Source organism: Paroedura picta, chromosome 11 (genome assembly GCF_049243985.1).
Source record: "Paroedura picta isolate Pp20150507F chromosome 11, Ppicta_v3.0, whole genome shotgun sequence".
In the NCBI taxonomy this organism is placed as follows: Eukaryota; Metazoa; Chordata; class Lepidosauria; order Squamata; family Gekkonidae; genus Paroedura; species Paroedura picta.
In genome coordinates this window covers 497,732-518,278 of record NC_135379.1, presented here as the reverse complement: position 1 = coordinate 518,278, position 20,547 = coordinate 497,732, and the positions used below count along the sequence as shown (strand labels likewise).

General features: G+C 59.3%; 2 protein-coding genes and 1 pseudogene across 4 annotated transcripts; all 3 read right to left on the bottom strand.

Annotated features, from left to right (window-relative positions):
* Nucleotides 1-317: 317 nt before the first annotated feature.
* On the bottom strand, nucleotides 318-3,734 carry LOC143820933 (succinate--CoA ligase [ADP-forming] subunit beta, mitochondrial pseudogene; annotated as a pseudogene).
* Nucleotides 3,735-3,909: 175 nt separating this feature from the next.
* Nucleotides 3,910-12,663, bottom strand: LOC143820926 (uncharacterized). 3 transcript variants are annotated; one of them, XM_077304347.1, is made up of 7 exons: nucleotides 12,379-12,663; nucleotides 11,362-11,544; nucleotides 9,234-9,333; nucleotides 8,201-8,314; nucleotides 6,792-6,899; nucleotides 6,205-6,327; nucleotides 3,910-5,541 (listed from the first exon to the last, which is right to left on the bottom strand). In XM_077304347.1, the coding sequence occupies exons 3-7, from the start codon at nucleotides 9,301-9,303 to the stop codon at nucleotides 4,280-4,282; spliced, it is 1,677 nt and encodes a 558-aa protein (XP_077160462.1). In that variant the 5' UTR covers nucleotides 9,304-9,333; nucleotides 11,362-11,544; nucleotides 12,379-12,663; the 3' UTR covers nucleotides 3,910-4,279. The 3 variants fall into 3 exon arrangements, with proteins under 3 accessions (XP_077160462.1, XP_077160464.1, XP_077160463.1); XM_077304349.1 differs by having other exon boundaries at nucleotides 6,205-6,324; XM_077304348.1 differs by lacking the exon at nucleotides 12,379-12,663 and adding an exon at nucleotides 11,916-12,311.
* Nucleotides 12,664-16,104: 3,441 nt separating this feature from the next.
* LOC143820934 (zinc finger protein 584-like) lies at nucleotides 16,105-20,172 on the bottom strand. The gene is made up of 4 exons (XM_077304361.1): nucleotides 20,090-20,172; nucleotides 18,728-18,854; nucleotides 17,920-18,036; nucleotides 16,105-17,182 (listed from the first exon to the last, which is right to left on the bottom strand). The coding sequence occupies exons 1-4, from the start codon at nucleotides 20,111-20,113 to the stop codon at nucleotides 16,209-16,211; spliced, it is 1,242 nt and encodes a 413-aa protein (XP_077160476.1). The 5' UTR covers nucleotides 20,114-20,172; the 3' UTR covers nucleotides 16,105-16,208.
* Between the last annotated feature and the right edge of the window lie 375 nt (nucleotides 20,173-20,547).

Here is a 20,547-nt window from a genome sequence, read left to right as displayed (position 1 = left end):
TTGTCCCTACTTGGCTACCTATTTCATATGACCAAATGCTTCCTGCGGACAACTCAGCCATGAGATATATAACAATACATAAGTCACTAATTGGGTTTGCCACTCAAAGGAACCCTCTGGGGCTCAGGAGCTGTTGGCACAGCGGCCCCTCAGGGCCACATGGAAAGTCTCCCACTAGGGGTAGATTCAAAGGAGTAGCCGTGTTGGTCTGAAGTAGCAATCTTTGTTGGTCTTAAAGGTGCTACTGGACTCTGATTTTATTGTCCCACTAGGGAGTTTTTCTGTTTTGGGTCAACAACATGTCAGCAGGCAGCCCGTAAGTTTCACATGGTTTATTGGCCAGAACTGTATTTTATAAAAGAAATAATCATACGAGCACATTTGTATGCACAGCGGCCACCAGCATCTAAAGGTGCAATCCCTGGGAATGAACAGTGGCCATTTTGAATTTTGTCCACAGTAGAATGAATACCGGTCAAATAAAGGGGGGGCCCCCCTCAGATGGGGAGTGCAGAGCCTGGGGGGCGACGGAGGCACCGGGGTCCACCTCAGTCCACAGGCAACTGGAACTTCACATCCACCTGCGCCTCCTTGGCCAGGATCATGATCTCAGAGAGCTTGACGACCATTTTGGCGGCTGCATCCAAGTCGTCGCAGGCAAGGATTCTCAGCCCGCTCTCCGCAATTAGGGTTTTGGCATCATCCCCCCGGGAGCCTTGGAGGCGGACCACAATGGGTATCTTCAGCTCCAGATCTTCAGCCGCCATGATGATCCCCTGGGCAATGACATCACAGCGCATCAGGCCTCCAAAAATGTTGACCAGGATGGCTTGTACCTTGTTCTCGGACGTGATGATCTTGAAGGCTTCCGTCACCTGCTGCACCGTCGCGCTGCCACCCACGTTCAGGAAGTTGGCCGGCGTGCCCCCGTGGAACTGGATGATGTCCATGGTGGCCATCGCCAGGCCGGCCCCGTTCACCAGGCAGCCGATGGTGCCCTCGAGGCCGACGTAGTTGAGGTCCGCCTTGACCGCATTCCTGTCCCTCAGGTCTTCCTGATTCCAGTCCTGGAGCTGGAAGATCTCCTGCTGGCGGAAAGCAGAGTTGCCGTCGAACGTCACCTTGGCATCCATGCAGATCACTGACCCCTCGGAGTCCTCGGCCAGGGGGTTGATCTCTACCAGCGTGGCATCGTATTGGATAAAGAAGTTGTAGATCTTAATCATGTTATCGGCAGCTTCGCGGACCACCTTCGTGGGAAACCCCATTTTCTCCGCCAGCCGGAGGGCTTGTTCCTTCTTGAGGCCTTCCACGATGTCCACCGGCTCTTTGAGGATGGCTCCGGGGTCCTCTGCGGCCACCTCCTCGATGCTGACCCCTCCCTGCGCGCTGCCGATGAGGACCGGCCCCTGGAAGGCCCTCTCCATGGCAATGGCAAAGTAGCACTCCCTCCGGGAATAGATGCGCTCGCAGACCAAGACCTGGTTGCAGATCCGGCCCTTCTCCCCCGTCTGCTGGGTGAAGAGTTTCCGCCCAATCATGTGGGAGGCGACGTCCCGGGCCTCTTCTGGGGAGAAGACCACTTTCACCCCCCCTTTGAAGCCACCTTCAAAGACTCCCTTTCTCCGGCCACCGGCTAAAATCTGGGCCTTTACCACGAGGTCCGGCATGCCGATTTTTCTGGCTGCCTTGTAAGCTTCCTCTGGTGTCTTGGCCAGCAGCCCCTCTGGCACGGAGATCCCTGCCCCCTTCAGCAACCGCATGCTCAAGTATTCATGGAGGGACAAGCCCCTCCGTGGCTGGTGCTGCCCACGAAGCCACCCTGGACTCCCCCTCCCCAGCCTCACCACGGCCCGGCGGCAGAGCATGGTGGACCCCTGCTGCTGGTGTCCTTCTCAGGCTTTCCCCCTCTTCTCCCAGAGGCCCCCAACGGCCCCTGGTTCCTTCAGCAACGGCCCCCAGCGGCCTCCCATTGGCCAGGACAGAGGTTCCAGGGCCGCATCACCACCCTGGGTGGGGCTTTTCACTCCCCCCTCCCGTCAGACTAGGGTGGCCAGCTCTGAGGTGGGGGAGGGGCTGGGGAGGGGAGAAACAGAGCCATGGGAGTCCCCCACCCAAAGGAACTAATCTCTGCAGTCTGTAAATCCACTGTAAAATTAGGTCTCCAGACCCCACCTGGAGGATGGCAACCCCAAACAAACATGCATATGGAGGGGGGCACAGGGTCCTCTGGGCATGGGCCGAGTTCTCCCACTCTTCTCTGGGCTCCAATCCTACTCCCAGGGAGGGACATGTGGCTCAGAAGCCAGATCTCTCTTCTGAAAGCTAAGGCCAGCTGGAGTGCTCCTCTCTTGGCTGAGGCGGTTTTGGAGGTGTCATCCCATCGAGGATCATAGTGCTTGGGATCCGGAGTATATTCATCCTTACAACCCTGCGAGGAAGGCCTTCTCTTACTCTCATCTGACAGGCAACTGGTGACAGGCAACTTGTCCCCTGCCTGTGAAGAGGGTGCGGAGCTCCCCCTGCCCACCCCTTCCTCCTGAATCCTGCCTTGGGGGCTCCGTTTGCATCCACCCACTGACCAGGCGCCGGGGGGGGGGGGGGTTCCAAGACGGGTCAACATCTCACCCCATTTAGTGAGCATCATGCAGGACCAAGTTTGTGGGCTCCCCTGCCCAATTGCTCCATTTCTGTTCTCCAGGAGTCGTCTTGCCCTTCTCACGCCTGGGGGTGGGGGGTTGCTGAGCCTCCCCAGGCAATCCCTTCTGCCAAGGGGAACTTTGGCTCCTGCAAGCTCATTCCCTGGAAGTTTGGTTTCTGAGCTTTCCTGGACTCAGGCCCAGCTGTGTTTTTTGACCTGCAGACCAATCTGGCTGCCTTCTGTGATGACCCTGAAGAGACCTTTTGGGCCTGACAGGTGCACCTAAAGCAACTGACCTGGGGTATGGGTGAGAATAATCTCTCCTGTTGAATTTTTGGGTTTTATTGCCCTTCTCGACTCAACAGGGCCCTGCAGCCTGGGAGGTTCTTCCTGTGGCTCTCCATCTGGCACTTTCAGCCTTGTTGGTTTCCCCACCTGCACCTTGGGCATCCTCTGCTCCGGCCAGGGGAAGACGTCAGCAATGTAAGGCAGCCCCCCCCCCCGTCTCCCCCCCCTGCTACAGGCTGGCTTCACAGGGCGCCCCCTTCCAGGCAATGGGGGCACTACACCCAGCCCATGGCTTCTGCTTACTGTCAGAGGCTGGCTGAGGGGGACACATTAGGCCCCAGATTTGCACAGAATATCCTGCAAAAAGAAACGAGAGGGTACAACTCCTGCCAGCAGGCAAGACAGAGAGAGACAGTCCCTGCCCAGCCCGCCCCTGAATGCACCCTGAGGGCCCATCTGCTTCCCCCTCCCCAGAATCCCCTTGGCTTCAGCTCCCGGAGGTCTGGAGTGCTGCAAATGGGCCGGGGCCAGTGGGGATCCCTGGGGCCTGAATCCCCTCCCCTAATGGGCAGTGCCCCCAACCCTCCCCCTTGAAGGTGGCTGCCTGACCACAAGGAGCCCTGAGGAATCCTGCTGGGGAACCTTGCTAGCTTCATCGGCGTACAGGAGGATGACCGCTGCCCCCCCTCCTGAAATTAATCTAAATGGGGAGCAGTGCCCCCCGCACAAGCCCTGGGCTGCAAATCCCCCCCCATCCCCCTAGGGCTTGTGGCATTTCACTGACTTCCTTGCTCTTCTTTGGAGACCTCTGAGCAGGTGGGCCCATTTTACCTTTGGAAAACCAAGTGTAACAGCCAGCTTCCTCTCTGGTCTCCACAATTTATTCTCATACAGGGACAGCAATGGTGTCATCCCAATTGTCAGCACCCCCACCCCCCTCCACACGAAGCCACACACCATGGCACTGGCCCCTCCCCCACACCTGGAAAAGCCCCCCGGGTGACTGCAGTGAAGACGGTGCCCCTTGCCGCTGCCAGACAAGCAGTGCCTGCAGGGATGGCCTGGCAGACCAGCCACCAGTGGCTCCTCTGGAACACAGGGCCACAATCCGGCACCTGCCAGGAGACGGCACGTGGCTTCAGCTCACAAGACCAGTCTGTAGCGCAGACACAGCTCTGGTGTCCTCACAAAAAGAACTCGTCCTTTGGCCTCGGCTACGCATGCACATTGCTTTGGCATCGTGAAGCACAGCAGCTCATGTGCTCCCCCACATCCAAAGGCTCCCTCAAGCTGCCTGCCCTGGCTGGGCAAACCACTCAGCTGCCCCTCTGTCCACGTCCTGCCCCCTCACTATGGGTCCGGGCAGTCCAGCTCCAGCCCCTGGAAGGAGACCTCCTGCTGGAGCCGGGAGAGGCTGTCCAGGGGCACTGGGAGGGGGGTGCAGGAGAGGAGCAGGGGGTGCCGCTGGAGCAGGGAGTGCCCGTTCTTGCCCTGGCCCCCACAGCAGGGCAGGAGGGGGGTCCCCGCGTGGGCCACCTGGTGGGCCTTCAGCTCCTTCCGCTGGCCAAAGATGAGGCCGCACTCGGTGCAGGGGTAGACCCTCTCCACGGTGTGGGTGAGGTGGTGTGTCCGGAGGTTGCCCTTGTACTTGAAGCTCTTGCCGCACTCCAGGCAGGTGAAAGGGCGCTCTCCGGTGTGGATGCGCCGGTGCTTCATCAGGGTGGTCTTCAGGTTGAAGGTTTTGCCGCACTCCCCGCAGATGAAGGGCCGCTCTCCGGTGTGGATGCGCTGGTGGGTGATGAGGGTGCCCTTGCGGTTGAAGCTCTTGCCGCACTCCAGGCAGGCAAAGGGCTTCTCGCCCGTGTGGATGCGCTGGTGCTTGATCAACTCCCCGTTGTGGCTGAAGCACTTCCCGCAGTCGGCGCAGGCGAAGGGCCGCTCCCCAGTATGGATGCGCTGGTGCCGCGTGAGGTCCCCGTTGCGACTGAAGCTCTTGCCGCACTGGACGCAGCCGAAGGGCCGGTCGCCCACGTGGATCTTCTGGTGCAGGAGGAAGGTCTTCTTGGCGCAGAATCCCTTGCCGCACTCGCCGCAGACAAAGGGCCGCTCGCCCCGGTGGATCTTCTGGTGGGTGAGGAAGTTGGCCTTGCGGTTGAAGGCCTTGCCACACTCTCCGCAGGCATAGGGCTTCTCCCCAGTGTGGATGCGCTGGTGCAGGATGCAGGTCTGCTTGGAGCAGAAGCTCTTGCTGCACACGGTGCACTCGAAGGGCTTCTCCCCCGTGTGGATGCGCAGGTGGCGCATCAGGTCTCCCTTCTGGCTAAAGCTCTTCCCGCACTCCGTGCAGGGGAAGGGCTTCTCCCCCGTGTGCACCCGCAAGTGGGTGATCAGGTTCCCCCGGTGCTGGAAGCGCTTGGCGCAGACGCTGCAGGCAAAGGGCCTCTCGGCCGCGGGGCTCTGGGGCTGCTTGGATGGCTCCGACACAGAAGGGGGGGCTCCTCCGAGGACAGGCAGCCCTCTGGAGCCCTGGAAGGAGAAGGCTGGTGCCCTCTGCCCCTCCGCTGCCGGCTCTGTGGCTCCCGCCGAGTGCTGACTCCGCTCCGGCTGGCTGCCTGCGGGAGGGAGGGAGGGAGGGAGGTAAAGAGGAGGCTGCAGGAGGGCCATGAGCCTGGGAACCCAGAGGTTTGCTCTGGCTGAACTCAAGATACCCTTTGGGCGGACCAAGTGCCTCGGTGGCCTTGGGCTCAAGTCCACCTGTTTTGACATTGTGTAAAAATACCACAGCCCACCCGCAACTGTGGGGGAAATGCTGTGGGCAAAGAATACATTTGGAGCAAAATTTTAATCATTCCTCCAGATGCACATTCAAAGCAAATTCAAGGGTAAGCAAATCTAAACCTTCCCAAAGCACAAAAATAGACACCTTATGTCTGACCCTTCCGTCTGATTGCAGTCACCTTTAAGTCACCAAACAGAATGGGTGATGCTGAATCCGACCCAGGTGTCTGCAGTTCTTTCCCCAACCCCACTGAAGTGGATCTGCAGCCTCAGAATCCCAGTCCCAAAATCCTCATGGAAGGAAGAGAGCAACAAGGGCTGTCTCCTTCCGGCAGCTGGAGGAAGGACTCCTGGGCCACTTGGAGAACCCTTCAGGGAAGCCCCTTCCAGGGCCATGAAGCCAAGGGATTCCAGCTCCCTCCCGCCCTGGCTGAGTCTGCTTTTCCTTGCAGACGGACTCCAACTCAGTGCTCAGCTGTGCCAGGAAAACAGCTTACCCTCCAGAAGCGTGCAGGGCGATGCTGCCTGGCCAGAGGGGAACCTGAGGCTGCCCCCCTCTTCCTCCTCCTCCTCCTCCTCCTCCGGCTCCATCTTCACAATCACATCCGGTCTGACGTCTGCTGCAGGGACGGGGTAGCAAATTGCAGTCTAGGCTTGGGGGAGGCCCCGGTGGACTCCTGCTGCTTCTCCAGCTCCAAGAGAGCCCAAGGCAGAGAAGTCACACCCAGCCCAGAGGCTCAGCAGGGGGCCGAGCGTGGGGTGATGGCAGCTCCCCCTTGCATCCCAGCCCAGCCCAGCCCAGCCCAGCCCACCTCCTGAGCAACATCTTGGGGAGAAGGATCTGGGAGGCTGGCCCACAGAACCACTCCCCATCACCCACCTCACATCTGGGAGGGAGGTGGGAATCTTAGAGGAAGGGTCCAGAAGGGGAGTGGGGGCAGGGCTGCCCATTTGCAAGGTTGGAAAGGCTGTGGGGGATGGTCCAAGGCTCTCTTTAAGCACAAGGCCCCCATGGGAGCTGCCCCGTGCCCTGAGGGCAGCCCCGAAGACACCCGGGCAGGAAGGGGGCGAGGGGCTGGCTCACAGGCATCAGCGTTGTCCTCACTGGATTCGCCCTCGCTGTCTCCCCAGGGGTGGGCATCGGACCAATCGTCCTCCGGCTCAGCCTTGATCGTCCCCTCCTTCTTGACACCTGAAACAGAGCAGGAAGCCCGGCCCCCAAGGCAGCTCCAGTTCCACCCTGGCTACTCCGTGGCACTCCAGCCTGTGTCCCAGAAGGATCCTGAGTGGTCCGCCTTCCCTGGGTGGGACACCCTGCCTGGGTGAGAGGGAAGACCCCCCCCACGGAGTTCTTTTGCCCTGCCCAGGAGGAGCACCAACCCAGGGGGCAGGCTGGGCAGGGGGCATCAGTGTGTGTGGGGGGCAGCACAGCTCCCCAGGGGCACAGTGACTGATTGTTTCACCGTGAATCGTTAAATGCTAACTATATTGTTACTGTAATGGCTGTTATAATGGCTGTTATATATAAATGGCTGTTATATATAAGGATATGCTTTTTATTGTATATTAGGGATGTTGAAATATTTGGAAATTTTATGGCATGTTTTTATATGATGTGAACCACTGCAAGCCAGCTTGCTGGTAGCATCATCAGTATATAAATGTAATAAATACATAAACAGATACCACCAAGAGCCGTCTTCTGCACCTAGCCTGCCAGGAACTCCCCACCCCCACCCCCCACCTCCCCGTGGGTGTCAGGGCCACTTGCTGGCTGACCTGGTGCTGCAGCTGATAATGCTTGATTTTATTTGGGGCACTGGTCGCCCCCTTTCTCTATGGGACTACAGGCAGAGGACAGAGTCAGTCGGTACAATCATCAAACTCAACCCCCAACCTCCTGCTGGTCTCTGAGGTGCTCCTGGGCTCAAACCTAATTGATCCGCAACAGACCAGACCAGCGGTCCTCTGAAACAGAAGCCAGGCAACAATGCAGGTGGAGTCTGACTTGCGGAGGTCGAGAAAACCTACAGCAACAGGCAAGGCGGTACGGTCGACAACAGTGGATTTATTTATGAGAATATTTCTGCCTTGCCTTCCCTCGCTCTCCAGGCACTCCACTTGGTGTGTGGGGGGGAATCTTTCTACCCCCCCACCCCTGGCACTCCACCTGGGGGGGGGGATAAAATCTCCATCCTGGCTGCCGCTGAAAGACTAGGAATAGGCATCGGAGGCCAGAGGTCTTCTTCTAGCTATTAAGAGGTTAATTATTTGTTGTAGACTATATTTTTATATATTTATATTATCCTGTCAGAAACTGTGCCCCCACCGCCGACCCATTGCCTTGACTCCCACTCCAGGAATCAGCATCCAGACCCCTGCAGAGAGACGAGGACGGCTGAGGTTAAGAAAAAGGCCACGCTTGGGAGTGGCCGTGGTCAGCCAGAGCCCTGCCGACTGGGACAGGCCACGTGAAGCATCAGTGCAGCTCACCAGTGGCGTTGGGAAGCAGGGTCTCTCCCTCCAGCTCCCCCAGGCCTCGGGGGCCTCCGATGAAAACGTCCTCCTCTGGCTCCACCTTCACGGCAACCTCTAGGGGAGCCCAGCCTGTGGCAGGGAGGAGGAAGCAAGCAGTGCCAGCATCCGTCACACGCCGTTCAGCCCGAGGGGCTTCCCCACCAACCTCCACTCGGGCCGAACGGCTGCATGTGAAAGAGCTGCCCCCGCAGTCACCTGTGGGTGAGGGAGGAGCAGAAGACCTCTGTGCCCACCAAGCCCTCCACCGCTGAGCAAGAGCCTCCACAGGGCCCCACAAACCATCTCCCCCTGCAAGGGTACATCCCACCCCCCCCAGCCCCACAGTTCAAGGGAAAAGTCTGTGGGAAGATTTCTCGCTGCCCCCAGACCTAACGGGGATGGGAGGCCGTGCCAATGTCTTGTCACCTGGGGGTCAGGTAAGGGGTCAGGGCCCTCCTCCCTATGTGCTGAAGGCTCCCCGGGCCAAGGAAGCAGCTCATCGGTCCCTCTTGGCTCACATCCTGCACAAAGGGAAGAGGCGCCAAGTGGGAGGGGGAGTGATACCCCCCCCCATCCCCGGACACTGCCTGCCAGGTGGGAAGGAAGGAAGACACGGAGTCTGCCTTCCCTTCTAGCCCACAGCAGGCAGGGGCAGAGAATGATGGCAGCACTGCATTCTGGGGGAAAGAACTGGCCCTCACCCCTTTGCAGAGAATTGCTCCCCTCGGAGAGCCACAAGATCCCCCAGCCGTGAGCTTTCATGAGTCGAGGCTGTGTCCATCAGACCACCTGCTGTGGCAGAGGGCAGGCCCAGCTCATTCTGGGCTGCTTGGGGGCTAGCCGTGGTCAAGGCTAACATCACTCAGCTCCGTTGGAAGATGGACCAAGCCCCCCTCCCAGCCCTCCATAAACTAGAGCCCAGACTGTGAAATTGCCCACCCCAGGAGCCAGCCCCCATGACCCCAAAGCAGCAGCAGCCCTCGCCCTCCACAGGGAGTCTGCCACCCACCTGGGCGAGAGGCATCAGGCGCCCTGTCCCCCATCCTCTCTGGGGAGTCCTGGTCAAGGGGCCCTTCCATGCCCTCCCTGGAGCTTCATGTCAGCACCACCTGGGCAGGGAAGAACACGCAGGGTGAGACCCGACCCCCCCCCCCTCTGCAGCTCTGAAACCCCGCAGTCCGGCTTCGGACACTTCCGCAGGGCCCTGAGCACAAAATGGACTTTGTGCCAGTAACCCGCTCTCTCCCGGAAGTGGGAGGCCTTCCCAAGGATCCCAACAGCCCTCCAGCCCCCCCCCGCCATTGCTCTTTCCCCGCAGGTTTTACATGCTGCACCTTCACCGTCCACAGCTGCAACCCAGCTGGAGGGAGGGGAGAATTTCATGGGGGAAGATTTTGAACCGTTCTCTATTTTGAACATTATTTATTGTATATCTTGTGTCGCTTTTATTCGTGTATTTTATTATGGGCTGTCAACTGCCCTAAGTGCCATCTGGAGGGTGCAGAGGAGGGCAACGAGGACCAAGCCCTGGGAGGAAAGGCCGAGGGACTTGGGAATGTTCAGCCTGGAGAAGAGGAGGGTGACAGGGGACAGGAGGGCTATGCACTTGGAAGGGAGCAAGGAGAAGTTCCTGTTGGCAGCAGAGGATAGGACCTGCAATAATGGCTTCAAACTACGTGGAGAACAGTACCGGCTAGATATCAGGAAAACTTTTCCCCTTTTCCAAGTTCAGCAGTGGAATTGACTGGCCAGGGAGGTGGGGAGCCCCCCCTCATTGGGCTGGGCAGATCCTCATCTTGTCCGATCCTGCCTTGAGCAGGGGGTGGGACTAGAGGGCCTGTATGAGAAATCTCAAAGCGGCTTACAATTGCCTGCCCTTCCTCTCCCCACAACAGACAACCTGTGAGGGAAGTGGGGCTGAGAGAGCCCTGAGAAAACTGCTCAGGGAGAACAACTTTAACAGGACTGTGACTAGCCCAGTGTCACCCAGCTGGCTGCACACGGAGGAGTGAAGAATCCACCCTGGTTTGCCAGATTAGAAGCTGCTGCTCTTAACCAGGACACCAAACTAGCTCTCATGCACCTGTGACATGCTCTGCTGCTTCATATGCTCCAGCGGGCATGTTTCCCCCGCATCACCTAGAAGACTCTTCAGGTGCGCCCCACTCCCTGATCCACACCTGGGCTCAAGTGAACAGGCACTGAGTGTGCTGGGGGGGGGGGCGTTATAACAGTTTCCATCCCAATAAATGTATTTCACAATTTTTTGATATTATAAGCTTGCCTTAAATCTTTACCATTGGCCCTATAAATTAAAAAAGGGCCATGTAGAAGGCCCTGTCCGGGCCCAGACACCACCCCTGTCCGGGTACTGTCCGGGTCAGCGAGCATCCGGATCGGGCCGGCCCCTTGAGCTCCCGCCTCCAGGAGCCGGCCGCTTCATCCGGACTCCATGCAGGCCCACTGGTGAGGGGGCCACGCGGCCAGGTAAGGCGAAGCCTCGCTGTGAGGGGAGGGCGCCAGGGAGAAGATGAAGAAGAAGGAGAGTTGGTTCTTATATGCTGCTTTTCCCTACCCAAAGGAGGCTCAAAGTGGCTTACAGTCGCCTTCCCTTCCTCTCCCCACAACAGACACCCTCTGAGGTGGGTGAGGCTGAGAGAGCCCTGATATCACTGCCCGGTCAGAACAGTTTTCTCAGTGCTGTGACTAGCCCAAGGTCACCCAGCTGGCTGCATGTGGGGGAGTGCAGAATTGAACCTGTCATGCCAGATTAGAAGTCCGCACTCCTCACCACGACACCAAACTGGCTTCCCCGTGGCCTGCAAGGAATGCCCAGTGCCTCCCGGAGGAGATGCCAGCTGTGCTCTGTGGCCTGTGGTAAAGCCTTGGCCTCGCGGGGTGGAGGGGGCTGGGGGTGGCTTCCCCCTTTCAAGGCACCGAGTGTGCTTGCCGAGCTGTGGGGTGGCCACGCGCTCAGTGGGGGAGGGCCTTTCAAAGCCCTTTGTCACAAACGGGCTTTGAAGCTAGTAAACCCACAAAGCAGGCAGAGCATGAGAGAGGTGAAGATCCAGGGCCTGTTCCCTACTTGGAGTGACAGCAGGCAAGGCACAGATGGCCCAGAGCGGCCGAGGACTCACCAGGAAGAGCATGCCAGACTAAAGCCTTTTCCCAACCCTCCGGGCGGAAAACACGGATGGGCCCTGTCCCAGGGGCTTCCTCCCCAGGGGCTTCCTCCCCAGGGGCCCTCTGGCGACAGGAGTCTCCGCACTCAGCGCCCGCAGCAGATCAGGAGAGCATCGCCAAACTGTCGGATTTCATGCCTGTAAGGGGGGGAAAGAAGTCCTGAGGGTAGGTGCCACTTTGCAAAGAGGGGGGGGGGGAGGGCCAGTCATGTTGCCCCAAAGGCTCCCTCCCGGTTGGCAGGCCCCTTTTGCGCCAGCGGAACCTCCGTCCCCCTCTCCACTCCCTGCAGCGGCTTGCGTGGCTGGCCCGAGGAATCCCCAGGGTCGAGTCCCGTCCGGGCACACGGAGCCCCCCCCCCCCCCGCCCTGCTTAGCGGGCCAGCCTCCACCCTCCCCTTCAGCCCTCGGCGTCCGCAGGCCGGGGCTGGGAAAGGCCCCCGCCCGCGACCCTGCGGAGCCGCCGCTGCCCCACCCGTCTGGGCTGCTTCCCGGAGCTGGCGCTCGCCCACCTAGCGCGCAGTGCAGGATCGAGCTCGACTCAGCGCGGGAAGCCCATCTGGATCTGTGCCCGGCCCGCCCAGCAAGCCGCCTCGGGGGGGGGGGGACTCCCGGCGCTTTGCCAGCCGGGCCGCGTAAGAAGCGCAGCTCGCCCTGAAAACGGGGCTCCGGGGGTCGCCCAGCATGGCTAACCGAGCGCCTGGCAGGGCCGCAGCTCTTCCGGAGCTCCTGTCGGCGGGCGGGGGGCAAGAACACGCTGAGGGTGCATTCATTCGAGAGGGACGACGGCCCTGCCGTCCTCGGGGGGAGGGAGGAGGCAGTCCGGTGCCGGGGGAGGACACTCGGCACCCCCCTTCCCGCTACTCCCCTTGCCGCTGGGGCGGACCTCCCGCATGCCCGGGAGCTCCGAGAGAGCTGCGGTTGCCAGGGCTCCGGACAGGGCTCGGCTGCAGGCGGAAGGGCTGCGGCACCTACCTGCGGGGCTCTCCCTTCCTGCCTGGCCGCCCGCCTGTCTCTCGGAGGAGCCGCCGCCGGATCGCGCTGCCCTTTGTTGTGCCCGGCGGAAAGACTACAAGCCCCAGCAGCCCCCGCGATGCCCCGCCCCCGGCCCCGAGAGGGAGGGTGGGCTGGGGGCACCGGGGTGGGGGCCGCGCTGGGGGCAGTGGGACTCCTCCGAGGCGGCGCGCCCAGCCGCCTCTTCTCCCGGCCCCAGGCAGAGCCGCCGCGGGTCTCGGGTGTCCGCTGGAGCCCAGCCGCCCCTCCCCCGGCGCTCCCCATCGGCCCCGCCTGCGCCCAAGCCTCCCCCCCCCCCCCCGCGCCTGGCCCGCTCAGGGCCCCTCAGTCGCTTCACCCGGGCTCGGGGGCAAAGGCTGGGTGCCCCCTGGGCAGGCTGCTCCGAAGCAGGGAGGGGGCCACGTTGCCCGCCCACCGTCTCCCCACAGGGCAGTGCCAGCCTCGCGGACTTTCAGCACGCTGGACCGGCCAGAGGGGTGCTGTGCTGCCACCCACAAACTGCCAGCCGGAGGGTTCTGCACAGATCGCAGGCTGTTTATTCTCCGTACCAGAGGCCACGCCCATAGCAGCCCCCATTTCTCCCCCCACCCCTACCCAACCCCAGGGTTTCCCCAGAACTGTCAACCGATCTTGCCCCCACATCACAGCCCTGCCTCTTCTCCAGCTGGCAAGATGCCACTTTGGTTCACTTCCGAGGGCCACACCACAGTGCTTGTGTTTCTACAGCGCACCAAATGGCACCAGAGGCCACCCTGCCTGGCATGGAACACTGGAGAGTAGCCTGGGCAGGATCTGTGGCTGACTGAATGCCAGAGTGCCTCACGGGCACCCCGAGCGGGCATCTAAGTCTGCAATGTTCTGGCCCTGGCCCCAGGTAACCCTGCTGATGTTCCCAGACCAGAGCCAAAGTCCGTGCTGTGCAGCACAGGTCAGGCACCAGCCCCACCCCGACAGCTCCAACTCCCCGGGGAGCCACGGACCACCCGGAGCAGGCAGAGGTGGGCAGGGACCAACTGTTCGTTTGGAGACCTGTCTTGGCAGCAGCCCGTGTGAAAAGGTTCTGGGGCTCTTAGACTGAACATGAGTCAGCAGTGTGACTAATGGGATTTTGGGCTGTATCAAGAGAAGTATAGTGTTCAGATTGTGCAAGGTGATGGTACCGCTTTGCTCTGGTTCGGTCTCACTTGTATTGTGTTCAGTTTTGGGCACCACAAGTGAAGAAGGATGTAGAGAAACCGGAGAGCATCCAGAGGAGGGCAACAAAGATGGTGAGGGGTTTGGAGGCCAAGACGTATGAAGAAAGGTTGGGGGAGCTCAGTCTGTTTAGCCTGGAGAGGAGATAACTCAGAGGGGATCTGATGTTGTTGTTGTTGTTATGTGCGAAGTCGTGTCCGACCCATCGCGACCCCATGGACAATGATCCTCCAGGCCTTCCTGTCCTCTACCATTCCCCGGAGTCCATTTAAGTTTGCATCTACTGCTTCAGTGACTCCATCCAGCCACCTCATTCTCTGTCATCCCCTTCTTCTTTTGCCCTCGATCGCTCCCAGCATTAGGCTCTTCTCCAGGGAGTCCTTCCTTCTCATAAGGTGGCCAAAGTATTTGAGTTTCATCTTCAGGATCTGGCCTTCTAAAGAGCAGTCAGGGTTGATCTCCTCTAGGACTGACCGGTTTGTTCGCCTTGCAGTCCAAGGGACTCGCAAGAGTCTTCTCCAGCACCAGAGTTCAAAAGCCTCAATTCTTTGACGCTCGGCCTTCCTTATGGTCCAACTTTCGCAGCCATACATTGTAACTGGAAATACCATAGCCTTGACTAAACGCACTTTTGTTGGCAGGGTGATGTCTCTGCTTTTTAGGATGCTGTCTAGATTTGCCATAGCTTTCCTCCCCAGGAGCAAGCGTCTTTTAATTTCTTTGCTGCAGTCCCCATCTGCAGTGATCTTGGATCCCAGGAAAATAAAATCTGTCACTATCTCCATTTCTTCCCCATCTATTTGCCAGGAATTGAGAGGGCCGGATGCCATGATCTTTGTTTTCTTGATGTTGAGTTTCAAGCCAACTTTTGCACTCTCCTCCTTCACCCGCATCAACAGGCTCTTTAGTTCCTCTTCACTTTCTGCCATTAGAGTGGTATCATCTGCATATCTGAGGTTGTTGATATTTCTCCCTGCAATCTTGATCCCAATTTGTGACTCCTCTAATCACGCATTTCTCATGATGTGCTCTGCATACAAGTTAAATAGGCAAGGCGACAGTATACAGCCTTGCCGAACTCCTTTCTCAATTTTGAACCAGTCAGTGATTCCATGTTCAATTCTCACTGTTGCTTCTTGACCTGCATATAAATTTCTCAAGAGACAAATAAGATGCTCTGGTATTCCCATCTCTTTAAGAACTTGCCACAATTTGTTGTGCTCCACACAATCAAAGGCTTTAGCATAGTCAATGAAGCAGAAGTAGACGTTCTTCTGGTACTCCCTAGCTTTCTCCATGATCCAGCGTATGTTGGCAATTTGATCTCTAGTTCCTCTGCCTCTTCGAAATCCTGCCTGTACTTCTGGAAGTTCTCGGTCCACATATTGCTGGAGCCTAGCTTGTAGGTTGGGGATTGTAGGGGATCTGATAGCCATCTTCAAAAACTTGAAAGGCTCTCATATAGAAGATGGAGCAGAGTTGTTTTCTGTTGCTCCAGAGGGGCAGATCAGAACCAATGGGATGAAATTAATGCAAAAGAAATTCCCTCTAAACATCTGGAAGAAGTTCCTGACACTTAGAGCGGTTCCTCGGTGGAACAGGCTTCCTTGGGAGGTGGTGGATCCTCCTTCTACGGAAGTTTTTGAGCAGAGGCTGGAGAGCCAGCTGACAGAAATGCTGATTCCCTGAACTTACCTTGATTGTGAGTGGGTGGGCAGAAAGGACTGTGACCTTACTTGACTCTCATATCCCTTTTGTGCATGCCCAGGGAAATGCCAATCTCCATTTTAGGGTCAGGAGGCAAATTTCCTCCTGGCCAGACTTGTCAGGGATTGTGGTTGGTTTCTTTCTTTCTTTCTTTCTTTCTTTCTTTCTTTCTTTCTTTCTTTCTTTCTTTCTTTCTTTCTTTCTTTCTTTCTTTCTTTCTTTCTTTCTTTCTCTCTTTCTTTCTTTCTCTCTTTCTTTCTTTCTTTCTTTCTTTCTTTCTTTCTTTCTTTCTTTCTTTCTTTCTTTCTTTCTTTCTTTCGGGGGAGGGCATCATCTGGACATGGAATTGTGGTCACTGTGGGTGGGCAGGTAGTTGTGAATGTCCTGCATAGCGCAGGGGGTTGGACTCCATGACTCTGGAGGTACCTTCCAACTCCCTGATTCTATTATTCTAATTAAATACCCAACCCTGCAGTGGGCCTGGGTCGGTCTACGGTGCAGCAGCATTTGGGATACCTCCCACAGCTCAAACGGCCATAACCTACTCAGGCCTGGGCTGGTGCTCTGGGGTCATGGTGAGTTTTCCTTGCCCCTTTTCTAGGGGGAGCTGGACCGGAAGGGTGTATCTAGGCAGGTTCATGATTGATCGGGATTTGAGGCCGAGTGGCCAGTGGCCCCGCTCTCAACACATTACAGTGGTTCTGCAGCAACCCCCAAACACTGCTACAAAAACTTAGGGACATGCACACCACCACACACAATGAAAAGTTCCAGTGGAGAAATGCATAAGAAGGTACACCTAGTATTGACTGCACCACAGACGTTGTGCTAGCGCAGCTGCTCCCGCAGCAAATGCCCATCTCAGTCTGTCCCCCGTGCGGGCAGAGGTGCTACAGCTCCGCCTCCTGCTTGATTGACCCCTCCTCCGCCCCAGGGGCCACCAGGGGCCCCCCGAGTTTGTCCTTGGACCCAAGGGGCCTGCCTCGCCGGTGGAACCTGCTGTGCAGCCCCAGGCTGGCCTTGCTGGGGAAGCTGCGGTCGCACTCGGGGCAGGAGAAGGGCAGCTCCCCTGTGTGCAGCCGCTGGTGAGTGAGAAGGTTCCCCTGACGGCTGAAGGTCTTCCCACAGACAGGGCAGGTGTGCCCCCTGTCTTGCGCATGTGTCCGCTGGTGGACCTGCAGGCTCTCCCTCCAGCTGAAGCTCTCCCCGCAGGCGCTGCAGACGAAGGGCCTCTCCTCCTGATGGGACCGCTGGTGGCTGGCCAGCTCCCCTTTGCTGCCAAAGGCCGTGCTGCAGGTGGGGCACCGATGGGGCGTGCCCCCACTGTGCTCGGCCTGGTGCGTCAGCAGGTGCCTCTTGTGACGGAAAAGCAGGCCACAAACCCTGCACGGGTGGAGGCCCTCAGCCGCGTGGCTGGCCCGGTGGCGGAGCAGGTCCCCCTTGAGGCAGAGCCGGACGTCACACTGGGCGCAGGGGTGGGGCTTCTTCCCACGGTGCTTCTTGTGGGTCAGGAGGTTTAGCTGGTACTGGAAGAGCTTCCCACATGCCGTGCAGGCAAAGGGGCCTTTCTCCTCTTCATGGAGGGCCTGGTGTTCGCGCAGCGTTGCCACGTCCTCAAAGCTCTGCCCACATTCGCAGATCTGCAAGAGCACCTGTTCTGGGGAGCGCCCGCCCTCCTCCCATGTCCGGGGGCCTTGAAAGGCGGTCCTGACATCCGGCAGCTTTGACCCACTCCAGTTGGGGCAGGCGTGGAGGGAGCCGAACTCTGCCCCCAAGGCTCTGCTCTCTGGGGATGCCAGGGGGCTCCAGTGTCTGCTGGACTCCTCCTTGATGGCCAGATCCTGCGAACTCAGGCTCAGGGCAGCTGTGGGGAGGCAAAAATGAAATCTCACGAGGGAACGGGGATCGCGGGGGCAGGGGCCTGGTTTGAACAGGGCCACTGCTCTATTGGAAAATGAACCCCATGAAGGCTCCCCTGAATCCCTCCCCAGAAGTCCCAGGGAGGAGAAAGGGGCACAATCCCATGACAGGGTCCCCGGAGAACAAGCAAAGTAGCCCTGGGCTCAGAGAGGCTGGAAGGGGCCCAGATGCTCTCAGGAAGAGCCCCCCCCCCCTCCCCACTGCCTCGTGGTGCTTCTGTTGGCTTCCAGAGTTTTCCATCTCTTCCCTGTGATCTTCTCCAAATCTGCTTTGCTGTTGTGGTTTGGGGGGGGAGGGGGCTGCAGCAAAAATGTTGCAAGGTCAGGCTACCTCAAGGAAATATTATAAAAATATTTAAACTGTATTTTTAACTGTTGTGAACCGCCCCAAGCTGGCTGGCCGGGAGGGGTAGTATACAAGCCCAATAACAAATAAATAAGCAAACATTTAAAATATATTAATTGCACGGTGTTTACAACAGGGAAGACTGAAAACAGAAGGCCTGAATATCAGACTGAACCGAACAGCCAAACGAGCTGTAGGAATTCCCCGTTTGAAAAAGAGCCCCCCATCCAGAGCCCCACAGGGGCACACACAGTTTAACCAGACCTGCCTGGATCCCTACATTAGCTTCTGACCATATGAGTCTGGAGGGTGGGGGAGCAGGGTGGTGCCACTCACCGGAAAGAGGGGGCCCACGAGCAACTTCTCCCCCCTGTCCAGGGAGATCCATGGCATACAGCTCCTCCCCTTGCTTCGTTTTGCACAGAAGTGCTGGTTTTGGATGCATTTGGGACCCTGCAAGCAGGAGGAGGAGGCAGGTCTGAATTGGCAGCCACCAATTCAGGGACAGCACCTGCGAGGCACAGACCCTGACATCAAAGGCAGCATGCTCGGGATCGGGACCAAAGCCAGCCATTACACCCCAGGGAAACCCTGCTCGGCATTCATGTGCTGGCCTTCCTCTGCCAAAATACTCCTGCTCTTCTGGCCTTTTCCCAGGGCGCGCCAAAGCACCGCTTCTCCCTGTTGAGGGGCAGAGAGAAGTTGGCTCCCCTTGGAAGGCCACAGCCGTCTTTCCCGCCCTGCAAAGGGCGACAGGGCTTCCCCGGGGGGGCGGGGGGCTCCTGGCACAAGCTGAAGGCCTCACCTGGCTTCATGGGGAAGGCCTCGAGAACACTGATTCTCCCCACTCTCACTCGCTCACACACACACTTGTACTATGAACACACAGTGCACAACTTGAAGTGCTTGTGGCTCTGGAGAGCTGAAAACAAATACAAGCACCCAAATTCGATGCCCAAGTGATGCTGCTGCCCCATCGTGAAGGTGGGCACACCCATCTCGGTGCCCCCCCCAGCGAGCCCAGCTGGCTCCGTGAAGCAGCCGCAAAACCACCGGCATGGGGACGAGAGATGGCCGTCTTCAGCCCATCCCAACTGCCCCGGGGACCCTCCCCTCCCCTCCCCTCCCGTGGGCCAGTCCTCACCCAGCGAGGCCACCAGCTCAAAATTGGCCTCCATGACCTCCTGGTGCAGGTCCCTCTGCCATGCCGTCAGCAGCGCCCACTCCTCCGGCGAGAAGCAGACGGCCACGTCCTCAAACAACACCAAGCCCTGCAACAAAGAGAGGGGCCCCTTCAGGCACCACACATTCGCGGGCGGGGGGGGGGGAGGATTGACTGACCCCCTTCTGAAGAGGCAGCCTCTTCTGCCGGCCCTTCTCAGGGAAAGGCAGAATTCCCCTATGGAAGGAGCCACTTTCCAGGGCCCGGAATCTGAAGGCAGAGCGTCTGAGCTCTGCTCTTTGCCTCTCATGCAAGTGCTGCTTGGCCTCCTTTGCAGGGTTAATATCAAGTGCATGTGGCCAAAGGCCTCATTATTTTCAAAGCAGCCAGGGCAAGGAAGAACAGGGCCTCTCCCCTGCCACTGGGCCTGTGTCAAGGCTTGCCTGTGTTTCATTGGGGTCTAGGCTCTGGAGAGAGGCAGGACAGCTCACGGGCCGTCCCCCGACCTGGGGGGAGCAGGAGGCTTCCAGGGGCCAAGACCCACTGAGTGGGCATGGAAGCTCCTCGGAGTCTATAAGGAAGTGGAGGGGGGCTCCCTGCAATAAATGGGGAGGGGGCTACAGCAAGACTCGCCTATAAGGCTGAAAACCCCGTGGTGGAGCCTGGAATGGTCCCGGGGGGCTTCCTGAGAATTATCCGCGGCAGAATTGCGCTGTAGCCTGAGAGTAAGGCCGCCCGCAGCACGGCCCGCAGAGGTGATGGACTGGCATAGCCCCTGCTTAGTCCTCCCTCCCCCCCCCCCCGCGACCGAGGGGAGCCTGGTCGGGACCCCAGCAGGACTGCTCGGGTCTCGGCCCCTCCGTCCACGGGCCTGGGTAGGGCAGCCAAGGCGGCCGAGGGAAAGGCAAGGGGGCGGGTGGGGGGGTGAGCTGGGCTGGGGGCAGCCATCCCGCCCCCCCCCCCCCCGGGCTGGGACTCAGGCCCCAAGCCACGAGGGGCGAAAGCCGCAGTCGGAGGGGCCCTCCCGTCCGCCGGAGGAGGGTCCTGCCCCGCCAGCCTCCGGGGCCCCGATGCCCCTTCCTCCGTCCGTCCGGCGGTCCGCCTCTCCTTGGCCCCCTCGCGGCCGGCGGGGGGGGAGGCTTTGCGCTCCCGGCAGCTGGCAACCCAGGGCCCTTGGGTCCACGCAAGGAGGCAGCCCTCCCGCCCCTCCCGGCCGGCAGGTGGCTTGCCTCCTCCCCCCCCCCCACCCCGCCGCCTTCCCTGCGCCCGGCCGCCCGAGGGCGCGGACCCGCCTTCCCGGAGAGAGCCCCTGCCCTGCCCGGCTCCGCCGCCCCTGCAGCCCACCTTGCCGGCGCCCTCCACGGCCATCTCCGCGGGCGGGCCGGAAGGCGGAGCGGGAGGACGGGGAGGAGCAGGAGGAGGAGCCTCCCGGAGCGGGGGCGGGCGGCGTGAGCGAGGGTGGGGCCGTCGGAGGGAGGGCGGGAGCGCACGGAGGGGCGGATATTTCCCCCTGGATTTCTTCCATTGCACATCAAGATTTAAACAGTGCCCAAAGAGGACTTCTCTGGCTATATTTGCCTTATTTTGGACATGGCTATTGGCCATGCACAGGTCGGTATCTGATGTCCACGTGCTGCTGTGCTGTTCCCACAGGCCCCCTGTGTTGTCTGCCCAGATGGGCAGCACCTTTCCTGGGTCTGGCGCAGAGGTCTTGTCCTTCAGGCTGGAGCTGCTGAGTATGGATACGGTTGCCAGCTCCCAGGTGGGGCCTCGGGGCCTCCTGGAATGGCAACTGATCTGCA